Source organism: Harmonia axyridis, chromosome 1 (assembly GCF_914767665.1).
Source record: "Harmonia axyridis chromosome 1, icHarAxyr1.1, whole genome shotgun sequence".
Lineage (NCBI taxonomy): Eukaryota > Metazoa > Arthropoda > Insecta > Coleoptera > Coccinellidae > Harmonia > Harmonia axyridis.
In genome coordinates, this window is record NC_059501.1 from 17350968 (window position 1) to 17376609 (window position 25642).

At 35.7% G+C, this 25642-nt stretch overlaps 1 protein-coding gene across 1 annotated transcript in view; it reads right to left on the reverse strand.

Moving 5' to 3' along the window:
- Positions 1 to 1902: 1902 nt before the first annotated feature.
- LOC123671649 (agglutinin-like protein 9) overlaps positions 1903 to 25642 on the reverse strand; it is a 73295-nt gene continuing 49555 nt past the window's right edge. Inside the window, exons 3-10 of the mRNA XM_045605611.1 lie at positions 21095 to 23667; positions 14038 to 14205; positions 11638 to 11877; positions 9991 to 10128; positions 9808 to 9936; positions 4615 to 4758; positions 4333 to 4557; positions 1903 to 2394 (exon numbers count right to left, since the gene is read on the reverse strand). Of these exons, the coding sequence (XP_045461567.1) occupies positions 2341 to 2394; positions 4333 to 4557; positions 4615 to 4758; positions 9808 to 9936; positions 9991 to 10128; positions 11638 to 11877; positions 14038 to 14205; positions 21095 to 23667 (3671 nt within the window). The 3' untranslated portion in view covers positions 1903 to 2340. The remainder of the gene's footprint in view (positions 2395 to 4332; positions 4558 to 4614; positions 4759 to 9807; positions 9937 to 9990; positions 10129 to 11637; positions 11878 to 14037; positions 14206 to 21094; positions 23668 to 25642) is intronic.

Genomic DNA, 25642 nt, shown 5'->3' on the forward strand with positions numbered 1-25642 from the left:
TTGTCGTATCTTTTACCAATTTCGAGAAAAAAAATTTCAAACAATTCTCTAGTATTCTTCAGGAAATTCAAATAAAAGTATCATAAAGATATAGTTATCATGCTGTAATTAATAAATTAATTATAATTTTTGGTACTTCTTTATAGAATCTGTAGTGAAGATCAATAAAGATTAGAAAAAATGGTATAATCATCACAAATAAGAAGGAATACAAGAAAAACCCTGTAACTAGAAAACAAAGCGTTTGCGGGACTTTTTTTCTTAAAATTATCCAAGGGATCTCTCGTTTTTCTTTGTACCTCCAATTTGGGAAAAAAATTCATTTATACTTATTATACATTAAGTCAGAAATAGCACTGAAAAGGAATTCAATGGAAGTTAAAATTATTTTCAGTTCACCAATCGGTAATATTGTGTTTAGTAAATTCCCCCTTTTAGTATTAATAATGTGTTTTCCTGTAGTGCTGGTCTGAAGATGTGAAGCTGTTAGCTTCTACGAAACCGATCATCATCTACTAAAAACTATTGGGAAGATTCTGTGTTTTAATTAGAATATTTTAATTTCCTACTTAGATATTAAGTTTTCAACATCGATAAGATTATGACGTCATTTATCAAGGAAATATTGGGTATTTCCTCTCCAATATATTTCTTGAATTTTCCATGTGTCTGATGATGTGATCAATTCGAAATTCTGCACATGACTCGAAATTGTGATTCAATATCTACATATAGTTCCCGAAATATCAATGCTGTAGGTATTGACTATTGGGTAATTTTTGTTTTGTTTTTCTGGTAAATCTATCTTCATGAACTTTTGAGCGAAGAGTCTTCTTGAATTTTTATCGTTACGAATATGCGATCAGCTTGAAATTCTGCACAGAGCATAAAACAGGTACTTCATATCAATGTCAGTTTTGTGGTCACGGAGATATATTTGGTAATTTTTTTTCGATATTCTTTTTGAAGTTTCTATGGCTCTGATTATACTATCAACAAAAAAATTTGAACGAAGGTTGAGATGGTTATTCCATATAATATATACCTGATCTTCAATAACAAGAATATTTAGTATTTATTATTTTTTTTACAATATTTTTCCTTAATTTTATATTACCTGGAAAATTTTCTTTCGGTATTCGTCTGTAATTCTTTGGGTCTGATCAACATGAAATTGTGCACATCGAATCTGCAGTTAAAAAATTAATAGGAACAAAACTGTATTAATTGTCATTTTGTTTCAGCATGTAGGGCCAGTTGCATCATTTGCCTAAACAATTTCTCTTAAGAAATCAGAAAGTAATGAATGTTTAAATTTTTAATAAATGTTTAGGCAAATGGTGCAACTGGCCATTAGTTTGGTTTCGTAGATGTTATGGCCCTCTATACCTGGATATGCCAAACAGGTAAAATCAAAAAATTAAACAGGGTGAACGCTTGCAATAGTGAAATCCCTGTCCTGGACTATGATTTTTCTACCTGAAAATTCCCCTCTCTGCTCAATGTGTCATTATACAAATATGTTTCATTGGAATTCTTATTGCTATTTGGATATTCCCATGTACCTACACCTGTCACGAAAAATAATGAATCATACATCTCAGAATAGAAAAAATCAAAATATTTCATAAATTAATAGGGCGCCAATAGCTGGAATAGTGCGATACAGCTCATGAAATAATTGTAAATCTCTGAAGACTGTTCAGGACATTAACCTTCGTGTTGGCAAACGTTTCGATATGTATTACTTGGGAGGATGCCATGACATTGAACTTGAATGGATTGGAATCTGATTTCGTTTATTTGTTTACAAACATACAAACCAAAATCAACTCTTCATTATGAAAGATGCTAAAAACTATAATTGTGAGGGACTGGTGAAAAATCTGAAAACTACAACAGTCTTTGTTACTCAAAATATTTATTCATTCATTGATTCAACATAATTTTATTCACCGAATAAAAACAGACAACGATGAAATGAGACCTCTGAAATAAAATATAATACACAACTGATAATTCTCCATAAAAACTTTTCAAGGAAACATCTATATATACAGAAAAAAAACTTTTACAACTATATACAAATTACAAATTTCGCTGACATATAAGGTAACATAAGATGAGAAAGATATAAAATAGTCCTATTCTATCTAATCGAATTGAAATCAAAGGATTGATATGATTATTGCAGATATATTCCATAATACTTTTTGTTCTTTTTTGGTCATAAAGTCAATTCTTAGTTTTCATTTTCCTGATGTTACACAGACGGGCGCAACATCTGAGGAAACTAATATCACAAAAATTCCATGACGTGTGGTCTTCTTGAAATCCTTCCTAGATGGACTCCAGATTACCACCAGCTAGTTTAGTTGCATACAAGTCAATCACCTGAAAAACAAAGAGATGAAGTCATGGTCTGTTTACGCTGAAATGATCATGTGATTAATTAAAATCAATTTGCGGAGCTCGGAAATATCTACATTGGGTTGGTTCGGAGTAATTTATTTGTTAGATTTGTAAATCATTTCTGGTTGGAGCAGTATCGACATTAGTCGAATAATAAAGCTTCGTTATATTGTTGGAATAAACGTTTGTTGGGGAACGAGTTAGATTCGGTAATTTCTGGAAATCAATATCGATAAACGTTCGATGGGAATTGTTCTGTGGTGGAAAACGCAGATGATTTCGCCTGTTCCCTAATACGCTCTATTAGTGTGACGTCACACACCGCCATTTTTGGTTCTCCTGTCAGTGTTCGGAATCCAAACAAATAAATTGTCATTCAAATTAGTACGGTGTCGTTGAAGGAGTTGGCTTATTTTCATATATAAGAGTATTTGAGCAACGATTTCAGTATTAATTGATAGACAGAAGGAACGAGGTTGATACCAGTAAGTTTGAATCCTGTATCATTCCCCAGATTTTGTAAAAAGCCGTGTTTATTAGTTGAACGTCAAGTTCGAACTTACTGGCATTAATCTCGTTCCTTCTGTCTATCAATTAATAGTAAAATCGTTTCTTGAATAATCTTATTAATCAAAATAAGCCAATTTTTTCAACGACAACGTACTAATTTGAATGACAATTTGTTGGTTTGGATTCCAAACACTGACAGGAGAACCAAAAATGGCGGTGTCTGACGTCATCACTAATAGAGCGTATTGTGAAATGGACCATTCAGAGATCTCCATCTCTTGTATAAATTCTAATTCTATTGAGCCTTTTTTCAGATATTCTGCTTTAATTTCATTTGATTCTGGTAACGAGATTAACATAATATGTTGCATAATACTTGAAATTGTTATTATATTAGGTGTACAACTTTACTTCGGTCGTTTTGAAATAGATGGCTGTAGCGGTAAGTGGTAGTCGAAATAAATAGATCGTAGATGTCATACAATAAGCTTAGGTACCTATTTGAGAACATAACGCCATCGAAATATTTGTCGATTTGTGTCTGCATTATAAAGTAATTCTCGATTACACATGTCAGCAAATTCTCGTCCTTGCAGGAGGTTTCAATTTTCTGCTTTAATATGAATAAATTTGCAGCTGAGGCTCATCGAATGCCCTCAAATACCTATGGTGAGTTCGCATTTAGTGAAAGAACGTGCTGAGAGTGGTTTCAACGCTTCAAGAAGGGCGATATTGACGTCGAAGGCCAGAATGGCGGTAGAAGGGGAAGGTTTTAGAAGATGCAGAATTGGAGGCTTTACTTGATCAAGACTCGTGTCAAACGCAACAAGAATAGGCAGGAACATTGGGAGTGAAGCAATATGCCTGAAAGCCATGGGAATGATTCAGAAACAGGGTATTGGGTGCCGTACGAGTTAAAGCCAAGATATGTTGAACGGTCAATTGTATTTAGTTAGTTCATTTAATTATAGAAATATTCAACAATGGCTTAGTACTTAGCCGTAATTGGTACCACTTTGAAATTCGAATAAAATACAACGAATAATGAGTTGATAATTATTGAAAAAAAATTAAATGACTCTGTACCAGTAGTACCACGCAATTCTATTTTGTCATGGCAATTCGGTTAATTGAAAAATTTCGAATTTCACGAATTTCAACAGGTGTGCGAAAGCTCTGAATTTCACGTCTATGCTTTCCTCGTTTTGAATTTTTTTAATCCTAAAACTTGAAATGTTTCTGGAAAATTTTATATTATTTTCATCGATTCTTACAAACGTTCTTTATCGTGAATAATGATTCAAAACCTTATAAAATTGTTGAAAAATATTTTGACATTTGTCATTAATCGAATTCTACTCAAACTTGTAAGTTTGTTAAAATTTTTGAATCAATAATATTAACAATTACCTTATAAATAAACGCATATTGTTCCTTAGTTTGTACAGCGCCAGCCCTATCTCTCCTGATCTTATAAACTATCTTCGGAATGTCTACTTGACGTGTTTGTTCGAATTCTCTTATAGCGATATCACAAGTTATTACAGCACCAGTTCTTCCTGTACCAGGACTACAGTGGACCACCACAGGGTTCACCTCAGCAGTCCCGTTCATATCTCCATTCCTGATGAGTTTCTGAAAATAAAAATGAATATTTAGAACGAAAATTATTTAGAGATGATTGCAACTCACTTTATCAATTGTTACAGTCTTCATGAAACTTCTGGCCTCAATGAGGAAAGCTATGATGGAGTTTGCCTCAGTTGGTACTCCTTTTTCCGGCCATCCCATGTACCAGAAGTGGGTAACCTCCCTCCAACTGTTAGAAACCATATTCTGAGGAAAATGAAGAAAAAACTTTAAGCATTACTTCATCAGAAAAATTAAACTGAAATATACATTTCATGTATCTTCTGGTAAAGAGGTGTATTCTTAAATGTTTGTCTTCAATATTGTAAGACTTTGTTTTCGAAGTACATACAAGATGGTTTCAAGAGACGTCTCCGAAATTTGATGATTTCGAAGGCCTATTATTCTATTGAGGAGTTTCTGTCCGATGTTCTTCAGTGAAATTATAATAATAATAATAATAATAACATCCATTTATTTCCAAAATTGTTATAAATAACAAAGAGAAAACAGGTCCATAATTCCTAATTCAAAAAAAAGAGAAAACAACAAAATTCTAAATATACTTCAATATGCAGTATTCCTTGAACTCTGTTATAGAGTAGGGTTCACAATCCATAATCATTGAAAAAAGTGTCCTTTTGAAAATTTTGAAGTCGAATATATTTCTTAGTATTCTCGGTAGATAGTTGAATAGTCTAAGGCACATGTAAAAAGTACTATGTTCAGTACTTGACAGTTTGTGAGGTGGAAAAAAATACTCGTATATTCTCCGAGTTGAATTTATATTCTTACAACTCTCGAAATATAATTTGTTCTTGTGAAAAAATAATAAGATTCTATAAATATATAGACCAGGCAAAGTAAGAATATTATTTTCTTTGAATACTCCACGGCAAGATTCCCTAAATTTCATGTGAAAAATTGTTCTTATAGCCAGTTTCTGAGTGAGGAAAACACGCTCCGCAGAAGAACTGCCCCCCCAAAAAATTATTCCATATGACACAATCGATTGAAAAATAGCGAAATATATCATCTTCAATGTGTTGAGATCCACTTGGTTTCTTAAAGCTCTTATCATATATATAATTGAATTTAATCTGGTTGTAAGCGTTTCACAATGTACTGACCAGTTCAAATGCTTATCGATATATACTCCGAGTAGTTTAGTTTGGGAGCCTATCTGAACTGTTCCATTATCAAAAGTTATATTGTCCGGAACTTTCAAGTTAGAACGACTACTCAAAAATATTACAACACTTGTTTTGTTCAAGTTTAGCCGCAAGCCGCAGTCATCACACCAGTTCTCGATCATAGACATAGATGTTGTTAAATTGGTCATCACTCTTTCAATAACTTTGGAAGATACTATAATGTTGGTATCGTCAGCATAAAGATAAGTATCGACAACTTCTTCGGCTGTCAGTTTGAGCTGTAGTGGCTGACTTTCTTCTTGTGGTTGAAAAATATTAGGTAAATCATTTATATAAACTATGAATAAAATGGGACCCAATATGGTCCCCTGCGGAACGCCCCTCACTATTGTCCCTTCTTGAGACATATTACATCTTTTCCCATTTCGCAATACAACTACCTGTTTTCGATTGATGAGGTAACTTTCGAATAGTTTAAGTGGCATTCCTCTTATACCATATCTTTCAAGTTTCAATAATAATGTTTTATGATCGACACAATCGAATGCTTTAGAGAAGTCTACAAATAGTCCTGCAGGAATCTCCCCTCTTTCCAGAGAAAGTGTTATACATTGGAGAAATTCAAAAATGACTGTGTCTGTGCTTTTGTTTTCAGTGAAACCATGTTGTTTAGTAGTGAGAACATTGAACTTCCTGAAGAATTTCAGAATCCTATTTGACAGAATTTTCTCAAAAATTTTAGCGAATGAGGTGATAAGACTAATTGGTCTGTAATTAGATAGATCATTTTTGTCATTCTTTTTGTAGGAAGGCATGACAATTGATTTCTTCAGAGCGTCAGGAAATATGCCGGATCGGAAAGCAGAATTGATCAGAAAACAAACTGGCTTCACTATATGTATGAAATGGCGCTTGATCAATGTCATCGGAACACCATCATATCCAAAAGAGCGTTTATTATTCATCATTTTGACAACAGAAAAAATCTCACTCTCTGGGACTTCGAACAAACAAAATGAGTTCAATACTGTAGATTGTTTATTACAGTCAGTGGTAGGGCAGGCGTTAAATCCATGATTTGGGTTTGATATATTAATAAAGAAGTCATTAAATCTGTTTGCTAAAAGAAACAGTTCACGATCATCCTTGTCATTAACAGTAGGGAATACATTTTCCGTTTTTTTATATGTATTTGTTGCTTCCCTGACAACATTCCATGCTGCTTTAGATTTGTTTTCCGCTTTGTATATGATAGATGAATTTGATCTTTTTCTGTCTTCAACTAAAGAAGCGTCGTATTGGCGTTTTATATTTCTATAATCAAGTAAGAGTTCCGGCTTATATCTAGATAATATAAACAGTAAGTCCAAACGTTCTTTTATGGATCGAGTTTCTGCTGTAAGTACCGGTTTTTTATTTTTCTTAATTTCAATAGTTTGCACTGGAAATGATCTCTGAAAAGTTTCATCAAACCTGTTCCCGAAAAAGTTCCACATTTCATTGATATTATTAACAGGAATATCATAGAGTTTCGACCAATTTATGTCCGATAGAAGCGACTCAAAAACCTGATGGTTGTGCTCATTATATATTCTATTTGTTTTAGTTTCTTTTGGTTTAACTTCATTAATTTGATGAAAAAATGTGAAAATTTGTCCAGAGTGGTCAGATAAATGACCTTCAACTAAAGTTGTGATTCCATCAATATTTGAAATAACGTTATCTAGGCAAGTTGCTGAGTTTGGTGTTATTCTCGTTGGTTGCAATAAAGATACTTTCAAATTATATGTTTCCAAAATTGAAAAAAAAAGCCTTGAATCATTGGATACGGATAGTAAATCTATATTAAAATCACCGGAAATAATGACTTTTACATTTTCCACCTGACATCCGTCAAGCACTGAAATAAACCTTTCAAAAAAAATGTCAACATTACTTAAAGGGTATGAATTTGGGCGGTATATACATATTATCAAATATTTTTCCGAATCAATCATTATTTGACTGACACAGCATTCAAAACAACCAATAACACTTAGGTTCTTAAAATCTTTTCTGTGGGAATACTGCATACCTTTCTCCAAGAAAATAGCGCATCCACCATGTTTTCCTTTTTCTCTACAGTATGAAGAAACCAGAACGTAACCAGGTGGAGTATATAGCATCAATTCCTCTTCTGATTTCCAATGTTCCGTTATGCATAAGATGTTTATTGCTTGACTTGATAATATATGTTGTAATTTCAGGAAAGACGTACCAATGGATTGAACGTTTTGATTGAGAAGACGGAAATTTTTTTTAGTGTTCATTATTTTATGATGTTGACTTGCATAGTGTCTTTCCGAAAAAAATTTCTGAAGTTGAATTCTCTCAATACAACACCATTCGGCCATGATTCTGGCATAGATAATTTCATATATAACATCTCAGTGGGTACTCCTATACTGAATGCTGAATTACTTCCTTTAGTGGGAAGCTTCTTCACTTCGAATTCATTGCTGCCTGTGGAATTTTGTAGAAAATCCATTATATCTTTTTCAATTATTTCATTACCAGAGATTCTTCCAACATAAAGCCATTTTCTTCGTAAGGCCCCTTTGATCTTTGACTGGGCAGTCACCTGTTTAGTTCCTGTACATATTAGTCCAGATTTTTGTCCCATTCGTTTTTTCTTCACAACAGTTGTCCAATCCGTATCATTTTTCTGTACATCGACCTTTATAGATTTCATAGTATTTCCGGTCTCCTCTTGTTTGTTGTTTACCACTAAATTAATTTTGTGTGATTTTACGTTTGGTGGTTTTAATCTATTTTTATTGAGCTCATCAGGTACCAATTTATCAGGAGTATTATATATCAATATCGGGATTTTAGGATCGTTAGTTACCGTTTCCGTATTATTATCATTCATATTTATGGGTCTGTCAGATGAATGCTCAACAAGTGTGGGAATATATTGTTTATTCACATTTTCTTGTACACGTTCTTGTTTACATTCCATATCATTTATTCGTTGTAGAAGCAATGTGTTATTCAATTTAAGAATTTCATTCTTTTCGTTTGAGGATTCCAATAACTGAATGAGAAAGTTGATTTTCATTTCAAACATTTTCTTTTCCATGAAGTCCATTTTATTCTCTGACACATCTTTATCTTTTTGTCCCATATTTTCATAGGACTCGCAACAGTTCACATGAAATCCGTCGATAAATTTGACGTTTTCCATCTTCTTTGCACAAGATTTATGCATAATTTCATCGCAAAAGGTGCATATCACTACACTACATTTTTTAGAACAGCATGCATAGTTTTTCTCGACTTTAATTCCCTCAAAAACATCACTATTTATATGCTTTTGAGAGCCCGCTTCTGACACGTCGTCACTCTCGTCCGCCATGGTTGAATGATCAATATGAATATAATAATACATGTGTATTCATTTTGATACTGTTTTCTGTTTCAAATGTTTTGGTATATATGTTTTTTTTGACTATTAATTGTTACCTTTGGCTTTGTAACTATTTGTGAAATAAATTTGATTTGATTTGATTTGATATTTCTCATAGTGCTACTCTCTTGTGGCCACAAAAGTTATAATTCATTTAGTCATCAAAGCCTTTTAACTGCATTTTTATGGTTTGGATTTTCTTTGAGAATTCGAAAGAATTGTTTCGAATATTTTTTAAAGTCAGTAGCAAAAACGACAAAACTACAAGAAAATAGAATTTTACATTTTTTTAATGGTCCACCAATCCCAAATTTTCGTTAAATATCTTGTGAAGTGTTACTGACATGAAAAAAATATTAAAAAAACATTAAATTTTAACACCATGTACCTGAAGAAGTGTTTATGGGACTTTTTTCTTGAAATTATCCAAGGATTCTTGTTTGAGCCTGTACACTGCAAGTGACATGAAGTATGTGAAGTCAGTAGTCACAGTTACTTAGTCATGCTAAATTTTTTTTAGCCAGCCTTCAAGAAGTAATTTTTTTATAGCTTAATGTGTTGGTGGTATTTGATGAACAATGCCTTACGGGCACGTTTGAAATGTTGTTCTGGATAAAATGAATATTTCGAACTGATAAAATAAAATATAGTTACCTTCAGTTGTATACTAGATATGATATATTTTTCCTTAACCTCCCGTTTCTTCAGAGTGACTTGATAGTCACCAAACAGTCTATGACAGTCAAGCACTTCCGAGGGTGGCAAGTAATCGAAACATTTTTCCTGTAATTTGTTAGAATTAAAAAAAAATTATAAACTTCGTTTACTCAGACTTACAATTCCATTCTCATACAAATGGGTCAGCATCAGAATCACTTTGCTTTGTTGTTCCCAAATCATACGCCAAAAATCATCTACTGTATTCGACATTGGAGCTTGGCATGCGATGTAATACTTCCTAATGTTTTTAGGTCCCTTAAAAAATAAATAATAAAATTGGTGGATGAGCCAAAAAGGTAAAAATGTTCATAAATGGTGGAGGTGCAGCGAATAAATGGTGAAGGAGTAGCTTAGAAATCAATAATAGGTAGAACAAATCATAAATTGAAAACATATTATGGTAATTATGTTGAGCTGCGTTTTTCAATAGAAATGGAACATTTTCATTGTCAGAATATAAACTAGTATTGATTGGCCTCAACATTAAAGTATCAACTTCCAACTCGTGTAGCTTTGAACTGAAGTTATCAGCTACAGGGATGCATACAAAATTCAAGTAGGGTATATATGGGTGAGCCCCCTAGCTTGCAAGAGAGACTAGCTGTATATACTTCGCACAAGAGTGTCGAAGGGGCGCGTATTTACATTGCTACGGACAGACAAACCACTCTGAGATCTCTGGAATCATATCGCCAGGTGTCTCTACTGACATGAGAGTGCCGTAATACCATAAAGCAACTAGTCAGAGGGAATGAAGTAACTCTACTATGGGTACTAGCGCATTGTGGTAGGAAGGAAATGAAAAAGCCGATGAACTTGCAAAAAGAGCATCAAAGCACCTGTTGATCCTGAGCCTTTCTGTGGGCTTGGTAAAGACCAATATTAGGCAGCAGTCCAACAATGGAAATGGGACATAGAAAAACCCTCTGGATAAACACTCCGGGTCTTGCTCTGACAATTAAATTTGTGGTGCTTTCACCGACCTATACCAGGAAGCTCCTGAAGCTACCGCGAGCTTAGCTGGTGGGACTGCTGACAGGACATTGTCGGTGCAAATACCTTTTGTACCGCATGGGTAAGTCAGCAGATGAGATCTACACGCTCTGTGAAAAGGAAGTAGAAACAGCCGAACACATAGTGTGCAAATGTCCGCGGCTGAGTGGCCTAAGATCCACTAACATGGGAAAGTCAGTTCTAGATACTCACGAAGTAATAGCCCAGGCTCTTGAGGATGTCATCAGTTTTGGTAACCGTATTAACGGACTCCCTGGGTTTGTATGAATAGGTAGAGTTAAGAGCAATAGAACTATCTGGTCGCAGCTCCCGGGAGGCTAACAGAGCCGCAACAACCCCGATGTGAATAATTATAATAAGGTATAGTATGTTGGTCAGATAGGGGTAGAAGAAGAAGAGGAAGGCCCAAAAACATTGTAACAAGGTGTTAAGAAGTCCGTGAGCGAAAGGAACCTATCGGAAAATGACTGTTAAGATAGGAAAGGAAAGAATGGAAGTTGGTTATCGTAAGGAGATGCCAGAAGCTGTATGACCCATAGGCAGCACAGTGAATTGATGGTCCAGCATAGGTAACAATAGAGCGACCAAATATCCCAAGATTTGTCAACGCTTTAAGCAGTAGATTTTGGTTGGTAAGTACCCAAGTGTGACTTCATTTCATACTCAAAGAGAATAGACAATAAATGAGAAGATAACACACACACGATGCTCAGATATAAAACTTTCAATAGTTAACAGATTGTGTCTTACCGTTACGAAATTTGCATTGATATAGTCGCTATTGGGATAGCCTTCTATATGATTCAGGAACACTCTGCTTTCGGGAAGGGGTATAACATTTGCGTATCTGTTCTTTGTTTCACAACCTTCCTGCAATTCTGAAGTTCTAGCAACTATTTGTGGGATATCATGGAATTCAGCGATCACATCTTCTTGGTTGTTAGCGAATTTGGATATAGCTGGGAAGTTCAAAGGGTGACTGAGACAGACCTGAAAAAAAAACAGCAAATTATACCTTTTCAAGTTTGTATAGGTGCTAATCATAATCAAAATCTCATTATCCAAACAATATTGGCAAATTCTATTTTAAATTGGCATTAATCGAAAGCACTTTGGCACTAGTCCCAGAGTAATGTTTATGCGGTACTCTCTATGGCACTAGTCGACTTTAAATTGACAATAAACAAAATCTAGTTGGCTATTGTCAATTTCAAGTTGACATTCAATGAATATATTCATTGTTTTGTCAATAGGAATAGCAAGTAAATAATTTCCAAAAAAATATATTATATTATTTGAACAAGATGCCTTATACAGGGTGGCCATTTGAAAACGAAACAGACGAGATTACAGACGAAATAAAGTTTTTCGATAGAAATGCTCGGACAGGTCGATTTCTGTTTCGAGGGGGACAACTTAAGATGTAGGTTACGGACGCATAGCGCTTCAACCCTTGCTGCTACAACCCCCACCCCCAATTTTTGAATAGGGAAGATGGTGTGAGTGATACCTCAATTTGAAGGTATTTTTATACTGATTTCAGCACAGTAATTGTTTTTTCATTTTATGCATTAGTTCTCGAAATATTCATGCGTTAGTTAGTTAGGAAGGAAGCCACAGTCATGGTTGTTTTGAAGCTCAAAATGTCGATTTTTCACGAAACACTACAAGTGCCATGAAAACACTACTTCATTTTCAAATACTTAGTTAAGAATATTTCGAGAACTAATGCATAAAATGAAAAAACAATTACTGTCCTGAAATCAGTATAAAAATACCTTTCAAATGAGGTATCACTCACCCCATCTTCCCTATTCAAAATTTGGGGGTGAGGGTTGTAGTAGCAAGGGTTGAAGCGCTATGCGTCCGTAACCTACATCTTAAGTTGTCCCCCTCGAAACAGAAATCGACCTGTCCGAGCATTTCTATCGAAAAACTTTATTTCGTCTGTAATCTCGTCTGTTTCGTTTTAAAATGGCCACCCTGTATAAGGAAGAATGTTGCTGCAAATTTTAGAGGCATTTGAAGGTGACGAATAACATCAAGGGACTCAAAACCGACCCCTTATATAATATTACTGACAATGCGTTCGTAGATGGTTTCTCATTATCTTTACTTCTTTTTTAATCTTGAAATGTAATTTGACATTTTTCATTTGAGTTAATATTTTGTATCTCAGTGATGTTGACTTATTTGAGACTCTCAAAAGTTCTGCGAATGAAGGATGCAGATCATATTTATCCATCAGCTATTCAATTTTATTTCTGATCGTTCTGTTTATCACAACATAAAAACCAGAGCAAAATACAATATATATTTATTTCACTTAATCATTGAGTATTTGTATTGTCCTGGCTCTTTGCCCAAGAGATGGCGTTGGAGGTGGCGAAGAGCTACAGTGACTTAATGAACCACAGTGGCGACAAGCGTGGTCTCGTTTTTGATTGGCTGAGCCTAAATATGGCGGCTTTTTGTTAACATTCTCCATTTACCTGATTTTTGGGATTTATTCAAAATGTGAAGCCCATTTTATTTTATCACGGCAGTATTCTTCAGTCAAATAATTTGTTCTATATACCTACAATCAAATACTATCAGGCCAAATAATTTTGATTTTGACGTGTGTCAGTTCAGTTCAGTCAGTTGTATTCTTAGGTTTTATGATTCTTCATCCCCATTCGCCATTTTTTGGCCCAATTTGAACGAATTGTCGCCACTATGTTTAACTAAGTCACTATACGCCACTATAGAGCCACTACAATGCAAACACGCAACATCTCAACTCTTGGAACATAAACACAACTATTCTACCGTGAAGAAACCACGCTCAGCTATGAATATGCCTAGGCCCTAGAGATGTATAAAAGAGTGCCTAAAATGTTTTCAAATGTTTGATTCTTGTTGTAAGACTATCATATTGTTCTTTTATATGAGAATAAAAGTAACAACTTTGAAAAAAAGACTGAAATATTTAACTTCGAAATGTTATATGGGATGTGTCAGTCTCAAAATATTTTTCATTCAGAACGTTGTATCTAGGATGAATTTGTCACTCTAGGTACTCAGCAATCTCTTTTTTGAAACCCCCTTTATAAAATAAGAGATCATAATACTTTAATGGAAAGTAAACTATATGACAAAGCAACTTACTGGATCTTCAAATGCCGGATTTCCATAAGACTTTTTAGATCCTCTGTTAATTGTCTTTCTTCTAACACTGTTGAAGACGGATACGTTATCAACACTGTAATCGTCCAAAGAAACAGGTCTGCATCTCTGTCCATAACTGAAGCTGTTTTGTCGGTTTCTCATAACAATCTAGGAAAAAGCAGAAAATGGTTATCTATCGTTTCATCAAATTTTTGAAATTCCCAACTTAAAATCGCTTGAACTTTTTCACGATTTGGGTGAAGACAGCTAAACAATTCATAATGAAATGAGCTATGAACTGGTGCAAACATTGGAAATTTTCAACCCTCATAAGTACAGAAGGAGATTAGAGAAAGTAGGTTATGATGTTTCAACAAGGATATAATTTGTGCCAAATTTGCCGATACTATTATCAGTTCATTTGACAAAAATTGAAATCGTTGAGTTGTTCTATTCTTAGAATTGGTCTGTCTTAACAGAAGATGATAATCCGAGAACAATTTATACGACAAACTATACTTATTTTCGTTTGAGAAATCCGTTCACAAACTAAAGACATCTTTTTATAGAATCACACTGTACATTATCCGAAGATATATTTTTGAAAAGGCAACAAAGCTTTTCTAAAGAAACGATAGTACAATATTGAAAACTATTGTATTTACCCATGATTGCCCTATCCTGAAAGAGTTGAAGTTTTGCACTGTACACATCTTGAGCACCACTTGAAGTAAACAACTTCTGTATTTTTCATTACAACTATTATACCTAGCCACAAATGGCAATTCTCGATACTGATTTGTCGAATATTGATGAGGAATAACACGTACTAACACTTAAATTGTATTAATTTATTGCATATATTGCATATAATGAAACATCCAGGAATCTGAGGCTGGTAAAACCTGAAGCTTCTCGATATTGTGGTTCTTCCCCGTTTAAGTCAATATTGTTGAATAGCTTCGATAAATTATGTTAAACAAACACCAAAATGTTGGGGACACATGTGAATACTAATGTGGTTTGTAATTCCCTGAGAAACAAAGCACCTGCGTGCATTTTGGGGTTATACCTATTGATTTGAATATGAATCACATTATAAATCATGACACGTGGTGTCTAAGAGTTGGAGACGGCCACAACGACAATCAGAATGGGAAAATCAACATTTTGTGTGGTCTAATATGGTGTCTGTTGATTGCGTCCTCAGAGCCATAACCACCATTACATAAGAGCCGACCAGTATGTTTATTTTTAGTGATTGAACGTCTCTGATGTTTCGCATGAAAAAATCATATTTTGAACGGCTTCGACGCAGGTAGAATTATTGGCAATTGAGATCTTGGATTATCTCATATAGAAACTGGGCATCTTTTGTAGTTGAACTACCAAGACGACGAGTGTTTGTGGACAGAAGAAAGAAGAAGAAACACGTATCAGGTGTGTGAATAAGTCTTTCCCGTTTTTTTTCAAATTTTGAGCCTTCATTGTGAAAAAATGGTTAAAAATGAATTATTGAAAGTATTGGCCATCGCTAGCTACAACTTTTCCCCATCTTTCTGGCAACATACGAATCCCGTTGCGAAAAAATTCGACCGGTTTGGCCTCTATCCAGTCATCCACCCATTTTTTGGCTTCCTCGTAGGAATGGAAGTGCTGGTCAGCCAGGCCATGCGTCATCGATCTGAAGAGATGGTAATCAGACGGAGCAATGTCTGGACTATACGGCGGGTGGGGTAGGACTTCCCATTTGAGCGTTTCTAAGTATGTTTTCACCGGCTGTGCAACATGTGGGCGAGCATTGTCATGTTACAAAATAACTTTGTCGTGCCTGTCGGAGTATTGTGGCCGTTTTTCTCGCAGTGCGCGGCTCAAACGCATCAATTGTCGTCGATAGACCTCGCCTGTGATCCTTTCATTCGGTTTCAGAAGCTCATAGTAAACCACACCTAGCTGGTCCCACCATATACAGAGCATGAGCTTGGCGCCATGAATATTTGGCTTGGCCGTCGATGATGATGCATGGCCGGGTAGTTCGTTGTTTGTAGTAATTGTAATTTTAAATACCACCCAAGTTGCATACTGAAAATGTGTGGCACTTTCGTAAACAGAAATGGACTGATAAAATGTTGTGGAGAACACGAGTGTGGAAAAGATGAGGAAATCGAACAACTGAAGATGAGGCTTTCTAGATTGAATGAATCGCTTTATGAGTATTCCACGAAATCGGACACGACAATGCATGAGTTAGACGAACCCAAAGATAGTATCAATGTAGATACCTCATTCAAACCATCTGTGATGGACAAAGAGGCCTATTACAAGGACTTGATCATTGAGCAGAAGAATATACTGATCGAAGAACTGCAGGATAAAATTAATATTCTTAAAAAACATATAAGTCTCCTTGAAGAATATGGAACAGCGTCCACCATAAATGAGGTTAAACATGGCGTAGGAAAATATGTTAACACGGATGACCACTTGATTGGAAGTAATGTTGAAAATGAGAGTGTTGTGGAGGCTGTAGTTGTTCCCGGGTCTACAGCTGACAATGTTAACATTGTGATCGATAGTGCTCCACCTGTAATCAATAAACGACAGTTGTCGCCTCATAGCTCGTCTTCGGGGAAAGAGTCACCGAATACCAATGAATTCCAAACTGTGAGGCATAGGAAGAAACCCGATAGAAAAGGGATCACGAGGATGACAAAGTCGAAAGCTGAGCGTCCTATAGCAACATCCGGTGCTTCAGTCGTTAATAATAAGGAACAGTTCTGGAGGATAACGGGAGCGTCTACAGAAAATCCTGTGAAAGCCATTGACAGAAAAGTAAGTCTTTTCGTATCGAGAATATCTGTCGATACAACTCTGGAGGATTTCACGAATATGGCAAAGGCGATATTTCCTGAAGCTGAATGTGAAAAACTTCAATCCAAACACCCTGACAAATATAGTTCCTTCAAAACAACCATTGATGCCAAAAACATAGCAAGGGCAAAAGAAAGTGATGCATGGCCGAACGGAGCATATGTTTCGAAATTTTTTCGGAGAAGTATGGGGGAGAGACCGGAAATAGATTAGTCTACCGGGATGCACAGAAAAATGGAAAAACCAGTATTAATTTGATGCATTTAAACATACAGAGTGTCCGAAATAAGATGAATGACCTTGAGTGCATGATATACTCCCAGTACAATACGCCAGATGTGTTGTGCCTAACTGAACATTGGCTAACCAAGTCAGAGGCAGAAGGGATATGCCTGGATGGCTGGTACATGGGTCACGCATATACAAGGACGAACCTATCAAATGGAGGATCTATGATACTGGTAAATCAGAGTGGAACTATCATCGATTCCCCAACAATAATGAAAATTCGCGATCTGTCTTTAGAAATTCACTGTGAGATATCTGCCATAAAGTTGAAATTAAATAAAATTAATTTTGTTGTAGTATGTATATACTCCGCGCCCTCCAGAAATTTCAGAATATTCATAGACAATTTGGAGACTTTACTAGATATTATTAGTGTATGTAATGAAAATGTTTTTTTATGTGGTGATCTTAATATTAGATTCGATACCGGCACAAGCTTCGTTCCAGATAGGGAGGCTAAAACGTTTCTAAATCTTTTGACATCCTTCGGGTTCAAGCAGAAAATTTTTCAGCCTACCAGGAACAATAATTGTCTCGACAACATCTTCACAAATTTTGACGCACAGGATGAGTATGCGGACGTGATACCGACAGCGTTCTCGGACCATGATGCGCAGATCCTTAGTGCGAGGATTCCCAATAAGCTTAATCCATATAAGTACATAAAATTGCGACCTCTTACTGCCGAGGGTTTTTTCGAGATGCATGGTGCTCTCCAAAGAAGAGATTGGGGTTTTATTTATGACAATACTTTGGGTTTTGAGGCACGCTTCAGTATGTTTCATCAGAACATCGTTGAAGATTTTGTGATATCATTCCCGGAAAAAAAATTGAGAGTCCAGGATAGACGAGCTGATATCGGTTGGTTCACCCGCGAAATAAGAGACATTAGAGAAAACTTGTTGCTCATAAACTCGATGTATCAGTACTATGCATCGTCTGATCTACGCGAACACAGGAACAAACTACGTCTGGAGTATAGAAAAGCAATAAAGAGAGCAAAATTATGTTATTACAACAGCAAAATCGAATCCTCAGATAACAAGTCAAAAGCGGCCTGGCGCATAATAAATGGTTATATCAAAGACGGCAGCAAACGGGAATTAGCCAACATTGATGCTGACAGCTTCGGTGCGCATTTTGCAACTGTTGCGCAGAAGGCTCTGCGTGGTCTACCCCAAACCAACGTGCGCTTCGACGAGACCTTCCGAAAACAGATTCCACCGGGGAAAACATTCAGTTTCCAGGAAGTTGGACAAAATGTAGTGAGAGATATAGTACGAAATATTAAAAATAGTAACTCTGCCGATTACTATGGGCTTTCAATTAAAGTAGTGAAAAGAAATATCAATTCTATCATATCTCCGCTTACCAAGTTGATTAACGAGGGGTTGATCACCGGCAAGTTCCCTAAATGCTTAAAGGTCTCCAAGGTGATCCCTGTATTCAAAAAGGGCGACAAGAATGATGTCAACAACTACCGTCCGATTTCTCTCGTACCTGTCTTCTCGAAAGTGTTAGAAAAAGTTATGTCTACACAGATTGTTGCATATCTCGAGGGCAACAACTTGCTAACTGATCGTCAGTTTGGCTTCCGCGAGGGGAGGAATACAGTTGAGGCGATCATCGATTTTGTCAACTCTACTATCGAAAGCTTTGAGAATAAGGATCACCGTCTGGCCTCATTTGTCGATCTTACAAAGGCCTTTGATTGTGTACCCCACGACAAGCTCCTCGAAAAATTGAAAAGATATGGATTCGACGACAGGGCGATGGACATGATGGCTTCTTTTTTGAGCGAGAGGTATCAAATAGTCAGCTCAGACGGAACACGCTCTCAGATGAGCCCCATTAATATGGGAGTGGTACAGGGTTCAGTTTTGGGACCAGTGCTATTTCTGGTGTATATTAACGATCTACCAGATTATATACCTGAAGTTGAAGCTACATTATTTGTAGATGATACTACAGTCGCAATAAGAGACGTGAACTCACAGACATTGCTTGAGCGTTCACGTATAGAGCGAGTGAGGCTCGTGGAGTGGTTCACGGCAAACGGCCTCAGTGTGAATGAGGAGAAAACATACAATATGATTATGACCTTGAGACCGTTTGATGGGGACGACATGGTTCATTCAGTAAAGTTCCTCGGTGTTCATGTGGACTCGGCGCTCACGTGGAGTAGCCACATTGACAACCTACTGGCCAGGCTGAGTCGAAATATTTTTGCCCTGAGAACCCTATCCTTTTCCCTGACACCGGACATGTTACGTTCCGTATATTTTGCCCTGGTAGAATCACATCTGAAATATGGCGTCCTGCTGTGGGGGGACAGTGCGGGTCGTGAGGCTGTTTTCAGACTGCAGAGGCGAGCGATAAGAGTTTTGGGAGGGCTGGGCTACCGTGACTGCTGTAGAAATGCCTTTAAAGATTTGGGTATTCTTACATTCCCATCGCTATTCATATTGGAGAGTGTTATATATATTCATAAAAACAAGGATAAATATGTGCTACAATCTGACATACATGGATATGATACACGGAACAAATCACTCATTAGGAAAGATTTCCTAAGATTGAGTAAATCCCAGCGCGCTCCTGGATTTCGAGCGGTGTCTTTGTACAACAAACTTCCTGGTGGGCTGAAAAATCTGCGAATGAACGTTTTCAAGATAAAAATAAAAAAGATGTTGACATTGAAGGTATTTTATTCAATTGACGAATTTTATAATATGACTCTGGACGAAATTGATTTAGCATAATATTGTTCTGGAGCTGAGATTTAATATACTATTTATAGCATTTATTTATTTATTTATTTTATATTATGTTTCTATTATATATTTATTTATTTTAGCATAATATTGTTCTGAAGCCGAGATTTAATATACTATTTATACTGCTGTTTGTAAATTACCCTTAATGACGTGTGAAAACAATGTATTATTTGTATTAATCACCAATAAATATCTTATCTTATCTTATCTTATCTTAGTCCCCATGATTTTCTTCGCTTCGGATTATCGTAACGGATCCACTTTTCATCGCCAGTCACGATACGATGCAGAAAACCCTTTCCTTTATGTCGCTGAAGCAGCTGTTCGCAAGTGAAAAAACGCCGTTCGACGTCTTTCAGCTTCAGTTCGTACGGCACCCAATTTCCTTGCTTTTGGATCATTCCCATGGCTTTCAAACGCTTGGAAATGGTTGTTCGGTCAACTCCCAATGCTTCAGCAAGTTCTTCTTGCGTTTGACACGAATCTTCATCAAGCAAAGTCGCCAATTCTTGATCTTCAAAGATTTGCGGCCGCCCGGAACGCTCCTTGTCTTCCACGTCGAAATCGCCACTTTTGAAGCGTCGAACCCATCCGCGAACACTTGAATCATCGACACAACCTTCTCCATAAGCTTCCTGAAGCAACCGATGCGCCTCGGCAGCAGATTTCTTCAAATTGAATCAATAAAGTGAAACTTCCTGCAAATGACGTCGACTCGGCTCAAATTTCGACATTTTCACGATTTCAAAAATTTATGATGCGAAAAAATTTCAACTAATGTGTTAGTGTGGAATTGTTGACAGATGAATAAGCTTTGATTATGACATATGTAACCATTAAATACTCGCACAGTATTGGTGGCGCCATCTCTTACAAAAAACGGGAAAGACTTATTCACACACCTGATAAAACACAAACAGGTATAAGGGCCTCACCTCAGAGCAATTACATATATATATTTTTTTAAACAAGGTTATATCAGTCATCGACTTGTCATTTTTTCCATACCTAGGGATATACAAAAAAACGCCAAAAATGTGTCATTCTTGCCGCCTATCCCACCTTCGAAACAATTTTTTTTTATATCAATATTTTCCACGAAAAAAAATTAAATCACTTACCAGTAGAAATGCTAATGCTATTAAACATATTCCCCCAACGCAGGAGATAATAATGGCCACTACAGTACCACTGCTGCTGGTTGGTCCATCCAAACCGGAAGATGTAGTTTCATCCGAAGAAGTTTCTGTAGTAGTTGTCAAATTGTCAATAGGTTCTGAAGACGCGGGCGTTGCATATATCTCATTTGGTTTCAACTCGTCTGGCGTCAAGGTTGTATGATTCTTATCAATATTTTTGATATGGACGAAGTTGAAGGATGTTGTTGGTGTAGTTTTTGATTCTTCTGTAGGTTTCTCTTCGGCTGTTGCATTTTCTAACAAATTTTTCGTAGGTGTGCTATCAAATACAACTTTGGTAACAAAATCAGAAGTTTCCTCAACGGAAGATATTTCGTTCGTTGTTGTTGGAAGAGTTGTTGGACCTTCAGTTGTTACTCCCTCATTGGTTTGTGTAGAAATTTCATCAACAATTGTAGTAGTTTCCGAAGAAACATCTGTTTTGAACGTTGTAGTTTCAAACATGTCCGTTGTAGTTTCTTGGGTTGTAAAAGCTTCAGTTGTCTCAACAAATTTTATATTCTTTGAAGATCTCAGTTCAATAACTGTTGTTTGTTGTGGAACTAATGTTGTAGTTTCAGGCAAATTTGTTGTTGTTTGTTGTGGAAGTTTTGTTGTACTTTCAGGCAGAATTGTTGTTGTTTGTTGTAATTCTGTTGTAGTTTCAAGTGAAGGACTTGTGCTTTCAGACATAATTGTTGTTGTTTCAATAGGAGCGAATGTAGTTTTTATTTCAGCTTCATTACTTATTGTCGAAGTTACAGCATCTGTTGTGGTTTTAGTTTCAGTGGTAGATATCACTGGTGATTCGGTGCTATATATATTGTAGTTTTCTTTAATTGTTTCCTCCTTATTTGTAAAGGGTATTGGGGTAGTAATTTCTTTTACTTTCTCTGTTGTTTGTTCCCTCATTGGTTTGTTATGATCAGTGGTCGGTAAGCTAAATCCTCTAGGAATTGATGTTACAGCTGTAGTTCGTTCATCGAAATCTGATACAGTACTGATTTCCTCATATTGTTTCTTTGGAATTTGTGAAACAGTAGTTTCAGGGAACGCTGCTTCAGTTGTAGGTAACTTTTGAAATGCTCTAGGAGTGGAGGCAACAGTTGCTTTTTGAACTTCATTAGGAGTGGAAGCAACAGTTGCTCTTTGGACTTCATTAATTTCATTTCGTATGGTCGTTAAATCTTTCAATTCTTCTGGTTGCACGAATATGTACACAGTCGTGCTCTGGTGATCAGTCGGTTCCACTGTATTATTCTTCAGTAAAACAGATTCGAATTTAACAGTTGTTATACTTTCAGATTCGATTTTACGAGGTGTAGTAGCACTTACATGATTGGTTAATGTTTCTTTATTTGGAGCTGTGACATGAACGGGCACAACTTGGTTTTCCTCGACAGTTTGTTCTGTAGGTTTATTTGCAGGGGGTGACGAAACTAAAGTTGAATTCAGTTTGTTGTAATCGGCAAATTTGATCGAACCCCTTCTGGAATTGTTTGGTTTATTACTGAATAGTGGAAGGGTAGATAATGGGGTGGTTGTAGATTCCCCTTCTATTTTATTGCTGATTATTGCTGAATCACTCTTTTCGGTGACAGGTTTCGTGATACTGTACCTCAGTGTAGTAACATGCAATTCTTGTTTTTTAATCGACCCACCAATTGAGGGGATATGTTTAACTTCGTTAACAGTATCGTCGTTCAGTAAATGTTTCACCCTATCCTTGTGCAACTCATTGCTTTCTTCGTTAGGTGTACTAGTTTCATACGATGTTGAGATGTTATATTTGTTTTCGAATCGAATCGAAGTTCTCGTTTCTTTCACGTTTTCGGTTGGGTTACTTTTGCTCTTCTCTATCTCTAAACTTCTATATTCTAATTTAGTTTTGTCTGCGTTGTCCTCTGGCCCATCGATGAAATTATCAGAACTATAATTTTTTGAGAATGTTGTATTTTCGAAATCGGAGTTCGGAATGTCTTGAAGCTTTTTGTTCAGACTTTCTACAACTTCCTTGTGTTTTTTATCGAAGTAAGGAGTTTTAGGTGTTGTCAATTCACTTGAAAACTCAAAGGTGCTGTCTCCCTTCGTGCTGTGAAAGGGACTGAAAGATTCATCTTTGTCTGCGAATTCTTTGGTGTCTGGTAAGGTGTACACAGCATTGTGATCAACTGGAGCCGTGAATTTATCTATATCTATATCGACTGATCGTCCAACATTGGTCCTGTTAACCACTTTGTTCGATAATCTCACATTGGCGTATGGTTCGGATTTTTTTAATTTGACTGTGGTGATATTATCTTTGTTATCGGCGGCGAATTTGAAAGGTTTTACTATGTTCTCCACATCCTTATCTGTTATTGACGATTTGTGTTTATGCGGTTTCAAGGTATTGAACTCAACTGACAGAGATTCTTTTGTGGGAATTTCATTTTTCGGAGTTGATGTTAAGTTTTGGGGAGGTGGTTCTGTGATTTTTGTTGTTCCTATTTCAAATACACATAGGATGAGAAGACCTAGAAAAAAAAAGAAAAGCATTAGAAAATTAAGGATTACTTCATGATGAATAGTAGTTATCAAAAGTCTGAAGTATATTTGTTATTTTATGAAGAAGTCCAAGAAGATTCGGGTGTAATTGCTTTTTCTTCATTTTTGAGTGCTGTTTCCTTAATAAAAATTGACGATTATCGTTTAAAACTCTTTTCTGCCTTGAGGTAAATGATTTTTTTCATTTAGTGTTGAAAGTGTATTTGTAAGCAATTCAAAACACTGACCGAGTTTTTCAGTATTGTAGAATAATTTATGTTTTCAATTTTACCATAGTTTTTTTAGCATTGACATTCGAATTTGACTAAATCTGCGAGTTAGTCTGTTGATAAAATTTTCTTGGAACAAACACCCCAAATTTTATAATCAGAGTTGTTGATATACCATCCGTACCATCCGTACGTTATTGAAATATTTTAACTAATATTATCTATAGTATTATAACAACATAGTTGATCGTTAATCACTTTTCGTGGTGAGGTGTTCAAAAATTGATTGGATCGAGAAAAGGTCAACCAGATCCGTAGATGAGTTTGTTTTGATCTACTTCAACACACGAACTCAATGAATGAAGATCGTTCATATATCATAGTTGCTCATGAAACAGGTTCTGAAATTATATTGCACCTACTTCGCTGATGGACAAATAATGTAATCCAAATCTTCAACTTCCTTCAAAGAATAAACCTGTTTCTTGCGGTCACACAATGTAAAAGGAATTGAGAGAATTAAAGATTAAAGAATTAATGTTTGTAAGGATTTAGATCAAAATAATCTCCGAAAGTTACTATTCGGTATCAATAATTGAACATCAATTTTCACTTATGAAATATAGACATCTGTGATGAAAATGAGAAAAAAATTGAAATAAAAACCAGTTGTTCTACCACATTGATCCATTTCGCACAAGAACTCGATCTATGAATTTCAAAGGATGAAACAAAAGAAAAGAATCAAATTTCGAAATTTATTCCTAGCCTAAATAGTTATTTCTGGAATCCGAGAGATCATGAAGTCAAATCGGCGAGAGAAAATGACACTCTTGTTGATTTTGAATGCGCTTATTCGGTATAATATTATCATGGGAAGAAAAAGTCCTAATGGTCGACTTTTTCTTTTGAATTGTTTTTTTGATTTTCACACAATTTTTTTTGTTTTTCTAATCAATGGGGATGTTATGTCCTTAATAACACTCCCCTCGTTATGCTTATGGTTGATATAATACAAATTTCGAGCTCCGTGCGAAAATTCTGGCTGATGACTTCATCAGAATTCAGAACCATAGAAAATGAATGGAGAATGTTGAAAAAATACTAAATTTTGAATATTTCCGTGATTATAGATTCGATCGGGTTGAAATTCTAAATATACACGTTGCAACATGAGTGGTTGATCATAGCCTATTAGTGAATGCAGGTCATCCAGACTATTCAGAAAAGTTGCTTGTAGTGTATCCTAGGAGATAATTACAGTGTAATGATGAAAATTGGCCTGCATTATGTTTATATTTCCTGATTTCGTTTCACTTCTTAAAATTATTCAAATATTTCATATAATTTCAATATTTCCAGGGCAGTACTCAGATTACTGAGTTTTTTCCTTGTGATTTCGAAATCTATACTTTCACCATTTTAGGGGAATGTCGTTATTACCATGAAAAAATACATAATTCAGTGGGATGAATTTAATTTTTACTTTGAATGGTACACTTCATTCAAAAGAGATGCAAACGAAAGAATTCATGTTTTATGTAATTTTTTTAAAATACGGTCTTGTTTTCATTTCTTTCGGGTTAATATTCGATATTATCATCTGAGGTTTTGAATGGTATATCTTTCTGTTCAATTTTTCTTTATGTTAAATCCCTCAGCACCTACTTACAGTTATTGTAACACACTGCGTAAAATATTGAATAGAAAGTTGCATGATTAAGTGTGAATTCTT